This window comes from Melanerpes formicivorus, unplaced genomic scaffold (assembly GCF_026170545.1).
Source record: "Melanerpes formicivorus ecotype bairdi unplaced genomic scaffold, bMelFor1.0.p_v2 SCAF_37, whole genome shotgun sequence".
Taxonomy (NCBI): domain Eukaryota; kingdom Metazoa; phylum Chordata; class Aves; order Piciformes; family Picidae; genus Melanerpes; species Melanerpes formicivorus.
Genome location: NW_027142389.1, coordinates 1,729,384 through 1,749,747, shown reverse-complemented (window position 1 = coordinate 1,749,747; position 20,364 = coordinate 1,729,384). Strand labels below are relative to the sequence as shown.

At 52.8% G+C, this 20,364-nt stretch overlaps 1 protein-coding gene across 4 annotated transcripts in view; it reads left to right on the top strand.

Annotated features, from left to right (window-relative positions):
• Positions 1 to 2,660: 2,660 nt before the first annotated feature.
• DRP2 (dystrophin related protein 2) overlaps positions 2,661 to 20,364 on the top strand; it is a 30,691-nt gene continuing 12,987 nt past the window's right edge. For 3 of the 4 annotated variants that reach the window (XM_068157546.1, XM_068157545.1, XM_068157547.1), the window contains exons 1-8: positions 2,743 to 2,827; positions 11,418 to 11,571; positions 15,703 to 15,836; positions 16,896 to 17,052; positions 17,755 to 17,875; positions 18,388 to 18,656; positions 19,145 to 19,291; positions 19,793 to 19,871. In XM_068157546.1, coding sequence (XP_068013647.1) covers positions 11,464 to 11,571; positions 15,703 to 15,836; positions 16,896 to 17,052; positions 17,755 to 17,875; positions 18,388 to 18,656; positions 19,145 to 19,291; positions 19,793 to 19,871 — 1,015 coding nt within the window. In that variant the 5' untranslated portion in view covers positions 2,743 to 2,827; positions 11,418 to 11,463. Of the gene's footprint in view, positions 2,828 to 11,417; positions 11,572 to 15,702; positions 15,837 to 16,895; positions 17,053 to 17,754; positions 17,876 to 18,387; positions 18,657 to 19,144; positions 19,292 to 19,792; positions 19,872 to 20,364 lie in introns of all 4 variants that reach the window. The other variant, XM_068157548.1, reaches the window with a different exon arrangement.

Below are 20,364 nucleotides of genomic sequence, written 5' to 3'. Positions count from 1 at the left end.
ACTGACATGAGGTTTCCCTCTTGCTGCCCCTCAACTATCAATAATTGAAGATGCCTGCACTGCAAAGTACCTTGGTTTTGTGGTTGCAGATTGGTTTGTGCTCTCTGTTAATGTCTCTGCTGATGTCTGTCTCGTGTGCATGTGGAACTTGGCTTGATATCTACTCACTTTGGTTACCCATGTTGTCATGTCCCTTAGAGATGCTGTTGGTGACAGGTGCACAGTGCAGTTGGGTTTGGCTGTGTGTCTCTCCAGAATGGTGGGTTTGGAGTTGCCTGAATAGCCCCTCCAGCACTCTCATGTGGTTTCTTTCAGCCTCCTTACTTAATCCAGGACTTCACAGAATGCCAGGAGCTGTTAAGGGACCCCAAAAGCTCATCCAGTCCAACCCCCCTGCCAGAGCAGGATCACCTATACCAGATCACACAGGAACACCTCCAGGTGGGTCTTGAATATCTCCAGAGAGGGCAACTGCACAAGCCCCCTGGGCAGCCTGTTCCAGGGTTCTGTCACCCTCACAGGGAACATTTTTTTTTCTTCATGATTATCTGGAACTTTCTATGCCTCAAGTTCCACCATTGCCCTTTGTCTTGTCACTGGGCATCACCAAAAAGAGCCTGACTCCCCATCTCTGGAGGGCCAGGCTGGATGTGGCTCTGAGCAACCTAATCTAGTGTGAGGTGTCCCTGCCCATGGCAGGAGGGTTGGAACTGGATGATCCTTGGGATCCCTTCCAACCCTAACAATTCTATGATTTCTCTCTTCCTGTCCACACCTGGTTTTGGGGGTCTAAACACAGCCTTTCAGAATGAGTTTTGCTCCATCAGCACAGCTCTTGTGGAAGCAAAAGCTATTGAAGAAGCTTTTAAAAGCAGGAGGTGTGTGGAAGGAGCACTTCTTGTTGAGCTGGTACTCCAAGTATTCAGTGTTGCTCCTTTTGGAGGCAACTGTCATGAGGTTGCTAGCCAGAAATTTCCCCTCAGCGTAGTCAGTTCCACGAGGTTCCTTTGCATCCTTCTCACTGTGTGCTGATAGGCTCTGCTCCTGACTCCTGGCTCACCTTCCTTGGGCTCAGCCATTCACCTGCTGGAGGCTGTAGCAGGCACTACCTGAGGAACACGCTGGTTTTTGAGGACTCTCTCTGAAATGTATTTCACTGAAGATCAGTTGTGTTTTGACTGCCTTCCCTGGGCTTACAGCAGTGCCCTAGAAAAGCTTCACATCTCTTCATGTCCACCTTCTAACAATGGTGTGGCACTAGAAACTTTTGTTCTCAGAGCCTCAAAAGTGGCTGAAAGGGTAGGCTTGGCCTCCCCACCGTGCTGGCCACAGCAGTGGGCAACATGAGGTGGATTGGGCACTGTTGCTCTACGTGACAACATTTCCTGACTGATGTTCCCCGATGCAGGGCCCAGGGGAAGCCCTCTGACACCATGAGCAGTTTGCTAGTCCCATTTTCCTTTGCTGTGAGAGGTGTCTTGGCCAGAAATTCCTTTCAGAAGCACAGTGGAGTTGTGAAGCTTTTGTTGCATCTCCATTCACTGGGTCTGAATGAGCCAGGTGAACCTGGCTTCTGAGGTACAACCAATCTACCCTTTGTGAGGAATGAATGGATGAAAATGGGCAACCTTTGCAAACAGCAGTGATTATTTCTGTGGAACAGGGCTGTGTGAGTACAAAATTAACAGCTTTAGTCTGTCAGCTCTGGCAGAGCAAGGGCTAGGGCTCATTAAAGGTTGTTCTGAAAAGGACCAAGCTTTAATTTTCCCAGGGAGAGGCCAAGAGAGTCTAATGGCTAAAGCATGGGGCTGGGATCAGATTTGAATCCTCTCTCTGACCAAGTTAATTAAGTGTTTCTGTTTGTGTAATATGGGAATAACATCACTGGCATCCTGAGCAGCTGGAAATCCTTGGGTGGAATAAGCTGTACAGACTGAAATCCCAAACCCAGGTCTGCTTCTGTCCTCAGCCAAGCCAGCAGCTCAAATCCTCCTGTTTCTTGTGAAGACACCCTGACAGTTTAAAAACCTTGGATCAGGATTTCTCTCTGCCTTGGAATGTTGGCTCTTCCTTTCTTTTTTTTCCACAGAAGATTAGGAAGCACCTCCAAAATGAAGTGGTTATCCTCTGGCCTTTTTGCTCTGCAGTTTTAAATTGGGGTGGTTTAAAGTTATGACATGTTATACCAGCCACCAAAACCGTGGGGAAGAGAGGTGGTGAATGTGCCTGGGGTTTTCCAGCACATGCATGGCCATATCTGACCTAAAATGAGAGCAACCAGTCCTGAAAAGGGGGTGGGGAGATGCCGGCGAGCAGCAGGAAGCTATGTCTGAGCCCGGCAGCCCGTGGCAGGTCTCCGGAGGTCAGACCCAAACGCCTTTTGTGCGTTCGTATTTCTCCTCCCCTCCCTTCTCTTTTTCCTCCCTCTCCATGTGTATTTTGTCTCCTCCTCCCGTTCATGTCTTCGCATCTCCGCTCGTCTCCCTCCCCTCCTCCGGATCGATCGCTCGCTCTCTGGCCGAGGAGACCTCCAAAGGAGCAGCCGGGCTGTGGAATCGTCCTTGTTCTTTCGCGTTTGCCGAGTCAAGGGTAGCTCTTTGCCGCCTCGGAGAGATGCTGTTACTCCTGGTGATGTGATTGCATAGCAACACAGCAGTGCGGGGCGGTGGAGGAGGAGAGGCAGGCAGCGTGCAGCCAGCAGCGCTCAGCCTCAGCATGCATCCCTGTCACAGGGTCTCCTTTGCTGATTCACAGAGGCAGCCCCAATCCTTGCTTCCGAAGCCCGGCGGCCACTGCCCCCGCATCTCAGACCCGGTGGACTTGGAAGGTAGGCCATGACAAAATTTGTTTCCCACTCAGATCCTGGCTGGGCTGGAAAAAAGGGGGAATGCTGTCGGCTGGTTCACCTCGGAAATGCACTCTCTGGGCGTGTGTGTGTGTGTGCATGGCTGTGCTCCTCCACAGCAACGCTGCCCAGGGATGTGCCGGTGAGGAAACTCACAGAGGCAAAAAGAAGGCTGTCAGGGAGGACACGGTGGGAACAAGAGAGGTGGCCAAGACCCATCTGCACAAGGGGGAGGCTGGGAAGCAGTAAATGATGCAGCTTCCTGTGGCAAACACCAGTAGCTAGCACCCCGTTTTCCCCAGCCTTGGCTCTTTGCGCACTGAAGGCTTATTTCCACTGGCAGTGTTTTTGCCTGACCCAAAGGACTGCTCTGGGCAGGGGGCATGGTGGCCTTCTAGCATCCTCCTGGGAGGATTAGACAGCAGAGCAAGGCGGGGACCCAAATATTTCTCGAGTAGTAAGCGGGGATTAGGCTCTAGTCCTGGCTCTGCCCATTTCATTCACTGTCTTGCCCAGTCCAGCCTTGTGTCCAGCTTCCCCTCCCCCAGCTTCTCCCCAACCCTTTTCACTCATTCCTCCTCCTCTCCCAAGGCCTTATATTGCCTCCACTGACCTTCCCTTTGACGTGAGCAGTCTTTAGCTGCCCGTAGAAGCGCCTGCAGGAGGACCTTTCCTGTTCCCCAGGGCTCAGCTCTCTGTCCTCCTCTCCATGCCAGACAGGGCAGCCTGGGCAGTGGCCCTCCAAGATTTACTGCCACATTGCACAAGGTTATTACCAGTGCCCACCTCAGCTAGTTTCCTTCAGCCTTCCCTCCAGCACAGCACTGCAGGTGTGGAGCTGCACTGGTAGAATCGGTAGCAGCATCATGTTCATGGGGTCTCAGTGCTGAGATTGCCTGTGTGCAGAGACAGAGATGAGGAGCAATTACTCCCACACTTTGAAATGCTGTGGGAGAAACTGATGTTTGTTTGGGTTTAGGGTTTTAGTGTTGAAAAGAAGAATCTCTAGGCAAATCTTTGTCAGTCTGTGTTTTACCTGTGGCCTAACCCAAGGTCCTTGACAGCTTCTCTGATGCTCATCGATCTCTCTGGAGCCATGAGAGTTCTTGCATGATTATTCTCTTTGGTGGCCCTTTGTTGCCTGGCCACAGCACCCTACAGAAACACTCTCTGCTAAGTCCCAGCCACAAGGCTCAGTGGTGCTGGGAGGGTTTTCTGGCAGCCATGTGTAGCACATGTGCCTGCTGTGCCTCCAGTGCCATCTCACATTCTCCCCTGCCAGGTGCCCATGCTGAAAGCTACTTTCTGTGCTGCTGCAGGAATTGGGCAGGCAGGGCTCTGGTGACAAGTGTGTGATGGCACTGTGGAAAGGGACCACACTCTGGATGTGCTATTTCCAACTATCTTGTTTCACAGCTCTGTGCCCAGGAATATGGGTGCCTGAAGTGCTGGAGTGGGAAGGTGTTGGAGTGGGTGCTGTGATGTGATGCTGTGCTCAGGTCCTCAGTGGTGACTGTGGAAATGAAGATGAGGACCATCTCTCTCTGGATGAATACCTGAGGTGGAGATCAATCCTCCTGGCTCAAACTGGCCACTGTAGCCATGAGGAGGGTTGCTCAGGTTGGAGTGACTCTTCAAAACTAAACAAAGTGAGATAGGGAAAGGGTTAAATGAATTGATTCAAACAAGAGCCCTGGAGATGTGTGAGGAATCTCTGATTATAATGCTGGTTTGAGAAATATTCTGCCCCTGTACTCGGCACTGGTTAGGCCACACCTTGAGTCCTGTGTCCAGTTCTGGGCTCCTCAATTTGTGAAGGACATTAAGACTCTTGCACGTGTCCAGAGAAGGGCAACGAGGCTGGGGAGGGGTCTGGAGCACAGCCCTGTGAGGAGAGGCTGAGGGAGCTGGGGTTGCTTAGCCTGGAGAAGAGGAGGCTTAGGGCAGACCTTCTTGCTGTCTACAACTACCTGAAGGGAGGTTGTAGCCAGGAGGGGGTTGGTCTCTTCTCCCAGGCAACCAGCACCAGAACAAGAGGACACAGTCTCAAGCTGTGTCAGGGGAAGTTTAGGCTGGAGATGGGGAGAAAGTTCTTCCCAGAGAGAGTTGTTAGCCATTGGAATGAGCTGCCCAGGGAGGTGGTGGAGTCACCATCCCTGGAGGTGTTCAAGAGGGGATTGGACGTGGCACTTGGTGCCATGGTTTAGCAGTCATGAGGTGTTGGCTGACAGGTTGGACTTGATGATCTTTGAGGTCTCTTCCAACCTTATTGATTCTATGATTCTATCCAAGGCTCCCACCTGAGGCTGGATGCCTGTGATAAAAGCATTAAAGAAAAGACAAGGAATTGCAAGGCTCAAGGAACAAGAGGCACCACAAAGAATTCAACTTTTCAACACCCCCCTGATTTTCCCCAGAGTGTACAAAGATGAAACTGAACTTTTCAGAATTCAACCAAAATAGCTCTGTGCCATTTTCCTTTGCAACTTCCCTTAGCATAAGGATAAGATTGCTCTTACACCTCTCAAGAAAGAAAGGAAATGTGACTTCATGTGGCACAGAGCCTGCTTATGAAATGCATGGCCTCAGGGGGCTAGAGAAGCCCATGCTTTGCCTGGGGGTTTATTATAAACCCAAGCATTTTGGGGGGCAAGGCAGAATATTCAGTGCAGAGAAACAGATGCCAGTTTGACACTGAGAGAAAATATCAAGGAAGCCAGGAGTTAGCACAATTACCTTGGCTGTCTCTGTGTGGTGGATGTGCTCTTCCCACTCTTGCTGCTCAGTTATATGGTGTGGCAAATGGGTGTTCTGCAGCACGCAGCAAGATTTGTTTCCTGCCTCTAACAGCGGAGTAAGGGAGAGCTCAGGCTCCTAGAGGAGAAAAGCCAAGGCAGGGCACTCAGGATGTTTAGCATCTTTAGCAAGGTTGCTTTCAGGGTTACAGGACACAGCCAAGCCTCTGAAGACCTGGCTTCGATTTTCATGGCTGCTGCAATCATTAGGCAAGTTACTGCCACCCTTGCCATCCCTTTTGGGAGCCTGTTTGCAGCTTCCCCTTTCTCCTTCTGTCTTCTGTCCTGTCAGGTCCTATCAGTTAGCAACTCCTCTGTGTCCAGCACGGTTGAGCTGTGTGTTTACAGCTGGAACCCTCAAGCTGCTCAGGTAATTATTTTGTAGCCCTTGTTTAATTGAAGGTGAAGAGATGGGAAGAAGTGCTTGGCAAAGTGAGTTTTGGAGTGAGCAGCTTAAACCCCAGCTGGGAGTCTGAAACAGAGTGTGAAAGGAATTTAGATTTCACTCTTCCCAAATCAGTTTCTCTAAGTTATTTTTAAACAGAGAGAGGAGCAGCCAGTTCTGCATGGCCATGGTGGGGGCCTGGTTAGCTGGGGACATCACTGTCCCACTTTCTGGGTGCAAGACTCGCTGGAGCCATTTTTCAGCTGGAGCTTTTGTGTGCATGTTGTGGTCTTTTGCTTGGGGAAAAAATGGGTGCTGCTTCTTTGTTATGACCTCTGGCACCTCTTTATCCACTGAATTAAAGCACCAGTTTGGTCATGAGCTGGAAGTTTCAAGTGGTCATTTAAGAAGGCAGCTGATTAGAAGCAGGAGTGCCCCACTTCAGCCACCCTCAGACAGGGTGCCACTTGCTCACTGCCAGACACAGCAAAGGTTTTATGTTACTTCTTAAGGACAGCTGCTTAATTGAAGGACCCTTCATTCTAATTAATCAAGGGGACCTGGTACTTAGGTGGAAGTGCAGTGTGAAGCCCAGCTGAAGCTTTGGCATCTCGGGTGACAGGGATGAATGCCTGCCTTGTGTGGAAGGTTGCTGATGGTCCTTTCCCCCTTTCCTTGTACACAGGAGCCACTGAGAACCAGGAGACTGCTGGGGTGATTTTTGTTTTAAGGAGCCTGTTTGGGTATCTGTTCCTGGTTAGCAAAGAGATGGAGACTAAGGGTTCATGCTCCAAGAAGGAGTTATGTTGTCTGTACGCTTGGTCCTAGTGGGACAAAGACTTCTCTTCCTTCTCTCTCATCAAACCTTGACCTAGTGGGGTCATGGGAAGTAGGTCTGCTGGCCCTCTATCTCAGGCTTCAACTACTTAATTCCATTGCAGAAAACAATTTTTGCTGAAGAAGGATGTGCTCTTGCCCTGCCAAGGGAGTCCTGCTGCCTGACAGCTCAGGAATGCTCCCTTTGTTAGCATCCACATGGGAGCTGAACTTTGAAATCAGCCACAAGCCTCCCACCTTTCCCCTTAAAGGACACTGAGCATGCTGAGCTAAGATGTTATTACTTCTCTCTGTACAGTAAGTTAAACAACAACGAAGCCATTAACATTTCCAGCAGCAGGGAATGTGTTTGGATTTCCATTCCCCTCGTGGGACAAAGGCTTGAGCTGCCTTGCCTCAAAATCTTGCCATATTTTGTTTTTTCCCTGATAGGCCAAGATCTGAAGTGGAAAGTTTCAGCCCAGAAAGAACATTTTGGAGGAAATTAGCAATTCAAAGCATAAGCCTTGTGATCAAGAGATCTCTTGACCTATATGCTGCATTTGCTGCTGAGAGAAGTGGTAAGGAGCTGGAAATTCAACATCTGACGTTGGACTCTAGCTTCTGTGGCAGGTCCCTGATCCTGGGGGTTACCTTCAGCACTGGTGATAGTTCCCTCGATGTTTGGGAGAGTTTAGGTCTGGGTTTGCCTGTGGAGGGTTTGAACAAAGGCAGCAAGATGGCAGGGATGTGCTGTGCAGCCTGTGCACTGGTGGCAAGCTGTCATCTTCCTGCTGGCTGGGATGGAGAGGAGCTGCTGCAGAAGATGGGGCACAGGCTGTGCACCCAAGCGCTGCCTCTCCAGCCAGCTGCTGCAGCAGATCTGTCAGCAGCAAGGGTGCAGAGGTCACTGAGTGGAGCAGTTAAGTTGTGTGGTAGAGCTGAAGCAGAAGTGGTTGAGCAAAGACCATTCCTGCTGCCTTTGGCGAGACACAGTGCGGTGAGCCAGGCTCTCCCGTGCTGAATTCAGTACAGGGACAGCTCATGGAGGAGGAGGAAAAGCTTCTACTTCACTTTGAATGCACCCTAATGCCCAAGCTCCAAGGTGAAATGTAGCACCAAAGCTTTTGGCTGTCTCATTTTTCAACCAGAGGATCATGGTGGTCTCCAACTAGACTAAAAGGTAGTGGATTGGTTACTAAAGTGTTTGAAAGCTGTAACACAGCACCCTGAAACATCCAGTGGTTCATTTCCTGAGGTGTGTTAAGAGCAGAGGCAAGGGCTGGGTGCTTTTAATGTGGGAGGATGCAAACCAGCACCATGTAATGAGGCTGTGCTTGTTCCTTCTGAGGAAGGGTCTGATCACCTGTGGGCACCTACAACAAAGACCAGGTGAGAGACAGCAGGGGGAAAGGTTTCACTCCTTGTTTTCTCCATTGTGCAGGTGCAGTGACTCAGTGCCTGCGCTGTGATGATTTTAAGACTGCTTCTTGTGATGTCTTCCTGTGGCAGTCCTCACTTGCTTCTGCTCACATGGGCCTTCCTGGCTTTCCTTCTTGCACAGAAATGTGCCTGGGGGACCAACCTTGCTTTAAAACTGGTTGATGTCATCCCATGGCTGTAGCATGCTGGGTCTCCAGCACCAACCCAAAGCTGAGTGCAGAGGGTGAGGGCTGGTGTGGGAGAGGCAAGGTGAATCACAGGGTCTGTTCTTGACAGGTGTAGGCAGCAGGCAAACATGTAGCTGAGAAGCATCCACAAATAAACTGCTCCACATGCTGCAGTGCCCAGTCACAGCACCACAATGAAGCAATAAAGTAAAAGGGAGAGAGAGAGTCAGAGCTATTTCATGTGCCACAACAGAGGAGCAGAGCAGATCAAGAGCATTTCTCCTTGCCTGGTTCCTATAATAGCAGGGGATTTGGCAAGGCACCCTGCTTTGCTTGCAGTCTTGCCTCACCGTCTGGTGGTGTCTCTTTCTGCCACTGAATGTCCTCCTTTGGGCTGGTTGCTGTGCAGCTGAGTTATTTTCACATTATCTTGGGTTCTCCATGTCTGGGCTTTGTCTTTGCATTTGCATAGTGGCAAAGAGCAGCTGAGCCACTGCTGTCAAAGCTGCAGTAAGATTTCTGTGTCAGCAAGGTGTTGCACAGGATGTGCTTGAGACAGTGGCCTTTGCTGGCACTTAGCTTCTCAGCTTGTGCCATAGCTGAAGGAGTTCATGAGCCCAGCACTCCAGAGGGGAGCCCAGAGCTGTTCTTCATGCAATAATGCTGGCAGAGAGCATGCAAACACACAATGTCCTACAGGAGGATGTGGTTTACCCATGTCTGTTTCCAGAACTGCACTCACCCTGTGCATGGAGACTTATCCTTGAGCAAAATGCAGTGACCTCCCCAGTGTGGAATGGAATGGAATGGACCAGGTTGGGAAAGACCTTTGAGATCATCCAGTCCAACCTATCACCCAACACCATCTAATCAACTAAACCATGGCACCAAGTGCCTCATCCACTCTCTTCTTAAACACCTCCAGTGATTGCTTCCATACTGCAGCACTGGTGGGAGGAACAAGAGACCAGACTATGCAGGGAGGACTGGGAGCAGGGAGCCTGAGTGTGTGTGGTGATGGAGGTCTGGCTGCACCTGCTGGGCCAGCACACACCACTGCAGTTACCTTGCCCTGCAGCACAGGAATATGGAAACCTCAGGATGGCAGCTGCAGTGAGACATCACAGAACCTCCTCAGCAGGAGCCATGGATTTCCAAGCCATGCAGTAGAGCTCAATGGCATTCCTCTGATGGAGGCTTTGAGGCCAAATAACTTTTCCATGCCCTAAGGATTGCATCTCTGCTAGGCTGAGCCTCACTTAGGGGATGGGAGACAGCTCAGATCCCAAGTAGCACAAGGACTGGAGGACTAGGGCATGGGTTTACCTGCTGTCAAAGAGAAATCATTCACTTGGATGGTACTCTTGGTGTTGCTTAAGACTCTGTAATTTACAGCTATTAATGTGTCCTGATTGACCCTAGGTGCGTGGGAACAGAGCAGGGCAAGAGCGCCGTGCCGCACCGTGCGCAGCATTCATTTGTGCAAATGGGCAGGAGGGGCAGAGGACCTTGGATTATCTGCATGTTGGAGAGCTCAGCACAGGCTGTTCTGCTGGAGAGGGAGAGAATTGTGGCTGTAGAAATTGCTAAGGCATTAAAAGAATCATAATGTGATAAGCTGTGCTCTTAATGTCTGTAATGGAGGAGGGAGAAGCGGTGAAAGCTCAGGCAGGGGAGTGAGGGATGCGAAGGCCTGAGAGGCGGGCAGTGTGTACCAGGACCTGGGGGCTTTCTCCTCACCCTGGCTGTCCAGGGTTATGCAGGATATGCTGACTGCTCCTGCCTTGCCAGGACCAAGCAGGAATTTTCTCAGCTGGTCCAAGTGAGCTGGGTATAAAGGAGCCAACGACCTCCTTCCAGCAGTGTTGCTCCATCTGTACCTTGGAAGCAGCCCCATCTCCACTTGGACATGATGTCTGGCTGCTGCAGCCAGGTGATCATTTACTTCTAAAAGTAGGAAAGCAATCACCAAGTTAGGCAGTGGGTTGGACAGGAGACAGCAGAGTGCCTCAGCACTGCCTCACCCATCACAGGCAGCATTCAAGCATCACTCTTGATTTTGCTCTTCTGATCTCAGATGCGTGGAGCCTGGCCTGGGTGAAGCCCTGTGTGGCATTTACAACTCTTGTGTGTTAGGTCTCCATGCTGCTGTGAACTTCTGAGTGCTCAGCTCCCTTCATGGCACTACCACAGGCCCTTTAAAGGTAGAGTTGTGGGATTGTGCTTCAGTTCTAGAAATGTGCCAGAGGCACTGATTTCTCTGGGCTTTACCTGCTCATGGCTAGCAAGAGCAGGCTGGCAGTGAGATAAATCATGGCTTTTAACTTATTCAGAGTCCAAACAACAAAACAAAGCAGCATTGTGACCTGAGGTTGGGTTTTGGGTCTATAGAATGGGCAAGAGCCCATTGCTAAGTGACTTAATGGGTCATACAGTTTTAAAAATGGGATTAAAAAGGGGAATTTTAGAACTCATAATGAGTAAAAACTCATTAAAAAGTAGCTGATAGCTACTGAGGGGATTGAGGCTCCAGGCAGTTTTCCTTCTGAGCATAAAAGGAATGAATGTATTTGCAAATGATGTCTATTATGCCCAAGCATGAATGGTCATGACAGTGAGACCCTCCCCCTCTTCCTTTAAAGCCCGGCTATCTCCTGGAGCACAAGAAATCCAACCCTTTGTCAAATGACAACGCAATCTGTGGCACTCATGAGGACAGGAAATCATTACAGCAATTTGTATAACCAGATGGAAAGGGGGGAGAAAAAAAGAGAAAGAAAGAAAAGAGTTTGGCTTAAATTGCAACATTAGCATGAAGTTATTTAAATAACAGCAGCAGCAACAACAAAAATCCGCATCGCTGTAGCCTCCAGCCGTGGCGAAGGCAGTGCCCCAGGCAGCTAGGGAGGGGCTCAGCTCCAGCAGGAGTTACAAGCCGACCGAGGGACTTTCCTGCTGCTTTTCAGGTGCTGGTGCCCAGAGCTGTCTCCATCCCCATGAACATCGGTTCTGATGCAGCCCCTGGTGATGCAGGAATGGCCTTATGTCCTCCCACGATGTCCTGAGTGGCATGCCCCAGGGCCGGTGCAGCACGCCAGCGCTGCCCACCCGCTGTCTCAGGTAAGAGCTGGCTCCGGGAGCCTTTCTCGTGGCACTTCCTTGCAGTAGTTGCAAGCATCCGCGGAGCAAGCCAGGATCTCTGTTCCCGGTGGCAGGGAAAGCTGTTAGCTCCAGCACTGCCCTCCCCCTCCTTCCCCAGTCAGCACTGCTCTCCTTCTCCTTCACCATCAGCTTGCACTTAATGAGTGCTAGCTCTCCTTCAGCGTTTTGGCTGCAGAATGTTTCCCAAAGCAGAGCAAAGGAGACGACCTGCAGAGCTGCATTTCAAGCTTCCTTCAAGCTAAGGAGCAAGAGGCCACCATGAGCAGCTCTTGTGTGTCTGGTTGGGTTTCCTTGTCTTTCCCCCAAGAACTTGGAAGAACATCACCTTTTGCTGAAAATGTAGGTTTCTAACCTCCCTGGTTGCAGAGAAGGAAACAAGCCCCTGGTGAAAGCTGGAAGGCAGAGGAGGAGTCTGACCGCTTTCCAGTCTAGTTAGCTTGAGGAACAGAGCGTGGGTGCTCAGCTGCTGGTCTCCCTCCTCCTTCACTCAGGATCTCTGAGCCAGCAGGCCAGACTCCTCACCTAAGCTGTGCAGGGAGGTGAAGGTTGGTGGGATCCCCAAGGTAAAGTAGAGGAGGGAGCAGACATCCCCTGCTCAGGTCACAGGCACCACAGGTTTCCCCCAGTGCCTGCCTGAGCCTAGCTTTCTCCTGTGTGGCTGTCAGTGTGGTGGGTGCCGTGCACCAGCTGGCTACTGCCTCCTGCAGTGTAATGGCAACCTGCCTTGGTCAAAGGGTCTGCCATGTCCTCCTCACAGGTGTAGGTGTTGTCACCTAGGAAACAGCTTTCCTCACTTGTCCTTGCTTGTCCTGAAAGCTGCTGGCAGGCTGCAGACAACACATCCTTAGTTGTGCCCTGGCCTTGCTGAAGCCCCCTCCTCCGGTCTGGGAGCTGGTCCTGCATCTGTTGTGCCTGGGAGGTGGTGGGGAGAGGAGGCTGACCCTGCTGGTGCCAGAGGGAGGAACAGCAGGAGTCAGATGTGCAGGCAGGGAAGGAAGGGAAGAGAGGGAGAGATAGAGGGAGCTTTTCATCGCCTCCCTGTAGGTGGAGGAGAGCACGTAAACAATGCCGGGCAGCAGGACTGTGGGGGGCACGGGGAGCCGGCCCAGAGCCTTCTGGCAAAAACACGTATTTGCACCCAGTCCAGGCAGGAACATCTGTGTTGGCACCCAGCACTGGGGCATATGGTGGGCAGGGAGGGCATCTTTGACTTCTTGAGGGTTAGTTCTCAAGGACCTGACTGTTTACCTTCCAGCAAGACAAAGCTGGCTGGGGTTATTCCCTGGTTAGGGCTTTAGCCTGGCAAACACTCCTGAGTGCCCTGCATGTGCTCCAGCGTCTGAGGGCAAGGTCTCTGCTGGTGACCCCATCTCAGCCCACTATCTCCTTTGCCATGGCCTGGCAGAGACGGATCTCCCCCGGTTCCCGGAGCAATCCCTCCGTGCACAGCCAACTTCCCGCCAGGAGCTTTCCCACGCCGGGATGCCCCGCGGCGGGCAGATCCCTTTGTGCTTTGCCACAATGGTACCATCGGGGTTAAGGCAGGTTGGAGGCTGCTGGAATGCCTTTGGACAAAGCTGGGATTGAGGCACTGCCGCCTCCCTGAAGATTCCTGGGGGGTCAGTGGTCAGGGTGTCCCTGCTCTGCTAAACAGCGCTCGGCTGCTTCTCTGCCGGTGCTGCCCGCGGCGCTCGGAGGGGCGGGAGGCGATGCCCGCGGCGCTCGGAGGGGCGGGAGGCGATGCCCGCTCCCCTGGCGCAGCTGGGCAGCCCTGCGGCGGATCTGTGGCTAAGCACAGGTAGAGGTGAGCTCCAGAGCTGGTGTGAGTGTTCTGTGCCTGAATGTCAAGCTGCTCAGGGGTGGAGGGGCAGTGCGGATCCAGGCTGGGGCTCTGGGGAAGGGGATGCTTAGAGGCAAAGCTCTGCTTTTCCCCTCTGTTTGCTCCACAGGGAACAGATGTTCAACACCTGGGCCCTGCTTAGCCGTTGTCCCTGGCTCATCTACTGGGCACGGTCTGCAAAGGCTCGATGGGCTTTTAACTTCTTAAGGCTGTGGGGATTGTGTTGCCTGCTGAGCTGTGCTGCAGTTGCACTCAGAGCTGATCTCCTCCTTTGGTATCCTCTGGGATGGATGGGTGGGCTGGGCTGGAGTGTTCCCTGGCAGCACTGTGGGGCTAACCTACTTCAGCATCGTGAGGCTGTGCACATGCAGAGTATTGATTTTCCTACCTGCAAGCAGCAGTTTCAGCGTGAGCAGTTTATTATTCATGGCTCTGAGATTCCTGTGAACTCTGTGGGTGATGTTTATTTCCCTGCTTTCTCGATGCCCCTGGAATGACAGGATGAGGAGGCAGACGTCAGATGTCTTTAGATGAAGAAAGCTTAGCACCAGTGTCAGCAATCATTTGATTTCTCTCTGAGAGCTGTGGTGTGGGGAGGGTATTCTTTTGGCTGTGTGGCCAAATTCCTCGCTCGGTGGTTTCCTCCTACCTGTTGTTCCCCTTGACTTGGCTGGAGCTGTCCACTGGACTCCTGGGAGCCCTTGGACAGGGACCAGTGGCAAATTCCCCTTCGAAGAGCTGCTGCTTTTCCCCAGAGGTGGCTTCCCTTCTCTGGCAGAGAGGTGCCTGTAGTGTGTTCTCTTCAGAAAGTGCTAATGCGTTTAATTATGGTTGATTAATCACCTGGGGATAATTATCCCGACTGAGCTCTGATATCAAAGTAGCATTAGAGGGAACTGCTGCCGTTTCCACAGCCAAGCACATCGGGGGCTCACTTGTGGAAAGGCAACGTGAGGCCCTGCTTTGCACAACAAACTGGTTTGTGGAGAGGAAATCCCCTGCCACTCACTCAGTCCTGCAGGAGATGCTTCTAGTCCTGCTCCTGTCGTCCTTGCCATCACAGGCAGGAGCATGGTGCAGTGCTACAGGCTTTTGAGAGGATTCCTTCCCCCATCTACTGAGGATTCTGGAGCACAGCCCTATGAGGAGAGGCTGAGGGAGCTGGGGTTGCTTAGCCTGGAGAAGAGGAGGCTCAGGGGAGACCGCATTGCTCTCTACAACTACCTGAAGGGAGGTTGTAGCCAGGTGGGGGTTGGTCTCTTCTCCCAGGCAACCAGCACCAGAACAAGAGGACACAGTCTCAAGCTGCGCCAGGGGAGGTTTAGGCTGGATGTTAGGAAGAAGTTCTTCCCAGCAAGAGAGATTGGTCATTGGAATGTGCTGCCCAGGGAGGTGGTGGTGTTGCCATCACTGGAGGTGTTTAGGAAGAGACTGGATGGGGTGCTTGGTGCCATGGTTTAGTTGATTAGATGGTGCTGGGTGATGGGTTGGACTCAGTGATCTCAAAGGTCTCTTCCAACCTGGTCTGGTCTATTCTATTCTATTCTGTTCTGTTCTGATTCCATTTGTTGTCCAGGGACCAGCATTTGGTTTTCCAGGCTGAGTGGTGTGGTGCAAAGAGAGCTTCCTTTGTGCAGTTGGGTTAGGATTTGCTGTTGTCTGCTTCTGTGGCTTCTCAGAGTATCCTTCCCACTGCACCTCCTTCTGGAGAGGTGTGCAGGAGAAGTTTTGCTGTGCAGGTTGGGAATATCCTTGTGCTTTGGGGTATCAGCTTTGGAGATGACATAAAGGAGGTTTGCAGGTCCCCTTGGTCCCTAGAAACAGCAGGACCCACAGTGCTACCTCCTCTCAAAGGACAGCTGCCCCATATGGCATGGAAAGAGATGGCTGTTAGCCCTGCAGGGGCTCTGACACATGAGGCCCAGCTCTGATTTAATACCTGTCAGTGAGGTAAGGTCATTGCTGGACAGCTGAGGAGTACAGAGAACCTGCAGAGCAGAAGAGGTGGAGTAAGGCCTGCCTTCAGCCTTTACTCTATGTGCTACTGGTGCTGGCACTTCATCCTTCCTCCAGGCTTAGCCATGAGCTTCCCTGGAGCTGCTGGCAGACCTGTCTTGAGGACAGGACACCCTCCTTGTGAGCTGCAAAGCCAGGCACGGTCAGGACAAAGTAGGGTAGGTATCCACAGTCTGGTGCCATAAACACCGGGCAGTGAGCTCTGGCTGCAGTGTGGCTCTCTTTCTGCCTAGGTTGATGTCTCACAGGATGGTGCAGGACCTTCGTGCATAACCCCCCGGGCCCTGAGCAGTGCTGCTGGGCCCCAGGCCCCTCTGGAGATGAATCTTTGCTGGAACGAGATCAAAAAGAAATCCCACAGCCTTCGGTAAGGGTCCCTGCCTGGAGCAAGCTCTGCCCTTCCCTTCCCTTCCCGCCTTGCCCTGGAGCAAGCTCTGCTCTGCTCTGCCCTTCCCTTCCAGCCTTGCCCTGGAGCAAGATCTGCCCTGCCCTCCCCTTCCAGCCTTGCCCTGGAGCAAGCTCTGCTCTGCTCTGCCCTTCCCTTCCAGCCTTGCCCTGGAGCAAGCTCTGCTCTGCTCTGCCCTTCCCTTCCAGCCTTGCCCTGGAGCAAGCTCTGCTCTGCTCTGCTCTGCTCTGCTCTGCCCTTCCCTTCCAGCCTTGCCCTGGAGCAAGCTCTGCCCTTCCCTTCCAGCCTTGCCTGCTGCATCTGCTTTTTGAACTTGTTTGCTTGATGAGCCACATGAGTTCATGGTGACCTTGATTCAGTTTTCTCCTCTTGTCCACAGACCTGAATCGTTCTCCCTATGCTGAAAACCACTGCCTTCATTTCCACCCATCCCCTCCTCGTTCCCCATCCCCTCCTCTTCTGCTTGCTTTCTGCTGCTTTCTCTATCCTCCTCTGCTGCTGTGCCTGCAACTGGTCTCTTTTCACCTCACTACCTTGCTGCCATCTCCTCTGGCTTGTCCCTTCCCTGGGAACCCTCTCCACCTCATGGGGGGCACCACCTTCCGGACCATCAGAGGTTGCAGCTCCACAGCCAGCATGACAGAGAGCTTAACTAGGGTGTATTAATTGTCTCTTGCCTCAATGCAAGGCTTCTGGAAGCTACTCAGTCATGTAAATGCTGAGCCAAGCCCCCTCTGCTAAGCAGAGCACAGTCCTGACCTACAGGAGCAACTGTCTCCTGCTCTGGGTTCCAAGGTGATGAACAGCTTCAAAGTTTACACTCACTCACTCCTCCATGCTTCACCCCACATGGCAGTGCAGTGTCTGTGCTGGCTGAAGGTTGTGCACAGTCACTAGTGAGGTCCTGGGGCTGCCTGGGGCTCACCACCCCAGCTATGGTGCTGTGCCTCCCCTCCCTAAGGAGTCTGCTCCTCTGTTGTCCACCTGACCACCGTCTCACTGTCCTTGCTCTCCTGCCAGGGCTCGGCTGGAGGCCTTTTCTGACCACAGTGGGAAGCTGCAGGTGCCTCTCCAGGAGATCATAGACTGGCTGGGGCAGAAGGATGAGGAGCTCTCAGCACAGCTGCCCCTGCGGGGTGATGTCCTTCTGGTGCAGCAGGAGAAGGAGATGCATGCGGTAGGTTCCCTCCCGCCTCCCCTGCTGCTGCTCTGTGCTACTATGAGCTGCCAGGGACCTGTCCCTGCCTGGGACCCCTACAGAGGGGTCTCATGGCCACAGCCTGTGAGTGTCCCAGCCCTTGCCTGTCTCCACCTCTGCTTCCTGCAGAAAGGCAGAGCCTCAGTCCCAAGCAAACATCTATGGTATGCCCCAGGCAGAGCCCGGCTGGGCTCAGAAAACAAATCCACGTTACACCCCCAAGTCATCTGCAGGTGCTGTGGCTGGCAGTGGGTCCCATCCCTCCTCTCCTAGTTTCCTGCTTGTGTCCTACCTCTGCAACAGGGGGAAGTGCCTCTCACTCTCCTCTGATTTTGGAGTCTTGGTCCTGAGAAGGACATTTGGTCTGAAGATGACCTGGTGGTCAGGACATGAGTGATTCCTGTAGCAGCACACATTACCACCACATCTGAAACTGGGGTAAACCCAGGCAGATCAGAACCTCCTGCTTCCCTGATCTTGCTGCCAGTGGCAGCTGGGCTTTAGTTGTTTTTATCAGGAAAACACAACCAACCTGTTGCTTCCTCTCTTGCTTTCTCTCTGTCTCTCCACTGAGGTTTGGATCCTCGAGTGAATAAATCCCTGCAGACCTTGGTGAGGCGGCAACAGGGGCACAGCTCTCCAGCTCAGCCTGCTTGCTTATCTCTGTGCTCTGCCCTCTAGGCTTTCATGGAAGAAGTGAAGTCTCGGGGACCATACATTTACTCTGTCCTGGAGTCGGCACAGGCTTTCCTTTCCCAGCACCCCTTTGAGGAGCTAGAAGAACCAACTTCAGAAGGCAAAGGTCCATGGAGCTCCCCTTTCCTTGTTGTTTCACAGCACAGCTCCTCCTGGGCTGGACCAGAGAAGATGAAATGAAGGTGGTTGGTGTGGCACCAGGCAGCATGTCAGTGCTCTGCCTCGTGCCATCATGCACCAGGCTCTTTCCAGGCCTTTGGCCAAAGATCAGAGCAGTGCAGGGCAGTGCTTCAGTCCTGGGTGCAGGCAGAGGCTGCTGGTGCAGAACATGATGGGGTATATCCCATGTGGCAGTATCAGATGTGCTCCAGGGTAGGTTTTTTAAAGGGCAGGGGGGCTTCTGCCTGTATGGATGGCCAGAGGAGGGCAGGCTGGATGCCCAGAGGAGGCAGTGCCCAGATGGATGTCACCTGGTTTCTCTCCCTCTTCATAGCTTCCCCTAGACTTAAAAACCCCATCATCTCCTTTTGCCCTGCTCTCCCTTCATCTCTTACCCACTCTCCCCGGGGCTGGGCTCTCACTTTTGCTCTCTGTTGCTGCTCTGCTTTGCCTTGGCAGATGCCTCTCCCCGGCACCGGATCCAGAACCTCAGCCGCTTCGTCTGGAAGCAGGCGAACGTGGCCAGCGAGCTCTGGGAGAAGCTCACCGCCCGCTGCGTGGACCAGCACCGGCACATCGAGCGCACCCTGGAGCAGCTGCTGGAGATTAAAGGGGCCATGGAGGAGCTCAGCACAACGCTGGACCAGGCTGAAAGCGTGCGTGAAACCTGGGAGCCCATCGGGGACCTCTTCATTGACTCCTTGCCAGAACACATCCAGTCGACAAAGGTGCTCCTGCCTCCAGCCTTGACCCCGGGGGTGATGAGATGCTGCTTTCCCCGGGGGCACTACTGCTCCTCCTTACTGCTCAGTCAGACGTAGCCTTATCACCTGGGGTCTCAGGGGCCAGGTCCTCCCTCTGACAGCCTCCTAGCTTTGTGAGGGTGGGTTTGGTTCACAGGGTCTTGAGCGATTGCTGTGCTGAGCACCGTGGTGTTGCACAGAGCTTCGCAGGCACAGTGGCTCAGCAGAGATGAGGCATTGTCCATGTCTCACTTCTCAGGAGGTTTGAGTAATCTCCAGCCTGACTGCTTTGTTCTGTGGGGGTTTTTTGCCTGCTAAGGTACCATGTGGAAGGGTTAGTCAGCAGCATCTTGCAAGCCCCTAGCCTGCCCTAGCTTGTAGCAGAGGAATCAGATGCAAGTTCTGACCACTTGCCTACTTCTTTTTCTTCTTCCCTTGCCCTGTGCCTGTTCCCCCCTGGCATGGGACTCCAGCTGTTCAAAGAGGAGCTCTCCCCCATGAAGGATGGGGTGAAAGTGGTCAATGATCTTGCACACCAGCTTGCCATCTCAGATGTCCACCTGTCCATGGAGAACTCCCGCACCCTGGAGCAGATCAACACTCGCTGGAAGCAGCTGCAGGTGGGAAGGAGGCAGAGCCAAGCACTGCAAATATATCACAGGCAGGGGGGTGCTGGGGAAGGGCTGTCACTTTTGAGCTTCAAGGATGATAAAGTAAGGCTTGGCACAGCAGGGATGGCATAGATGGTGGTCCTGGAGGAAGAGAGCACCAGTGCAGTGTGAGGAAAGTGGCTGGTAAATCTGTCGAGGGCTTAAGCAGGAAAAGGCAATAGGGGGAGCAAAGGAGGAGCCTGAGGAGAACTAGGATCTGATGGAGGGGTCAGCACCAGCTGTGACTTGGATATGGATATAGGGGAGCTGGAGATGTGACCTGTGCTACCTCAGCCTGTGGGAGGAGGTGTAGACGGCTGAAGAGACTGGGGCAAATACCAAAGCAAGCAAGGACGAAAGAGGACTTGCATGCTGGAGCATGGCTGAGTCCATCCACAAACCTTCCTGAATGGGGCTTCAGTTTGAAATGCCTGATGGGCTACCATTGAACTCTCCTGTCCTGTTCTCCAGGCCTCCATAAATGAACGCCTGAAGCAGCTCCAAGATGCCCACCGGGACTTTGGACCAGGCTCCCAGCACTTCCTCTCCTGTATGTGGTTGTCTCCTCCTGGCCTCCTGCCATGAGACTGCAGAGAGGCTTAGCATGGGCTGTGGTAGGGGAGAGTGGGGTGCAGAGTTCTGTTGCTGTACCCAGAGCTCCTAGAACCACACACAAATAGAAAATGGCTCAGGTCAGTGCCTGGTGCACAGGAACCAGAGCAGGAGGCATCTCCCTAAGTTAGCATTGTGCTACCTCACCTTCTGGGACGAAGAGTGGGACATGAGTGTGGTTCCTCTTCAGAGCATGGAGCTGTGACACTTGTGGCAGCAGCTTCCAGGTGATGCTGAGACTGTGCCAGCCCCAGAGACTGAGTGGGCAAGAAAACAGATGGCAGGAAAAGGCGGTGTCCTGTATAGCCACGTTAGTCATTTGAAGGCCAGAAATGAGTGCTTTAAGGAGAGGTGAGGCAGGGGGATGCTGTTCCTGTAGAGCTGAGCTGCTGCAGGTCGATGGCCATCAGACCTGCAAAGGATGGAAAAGC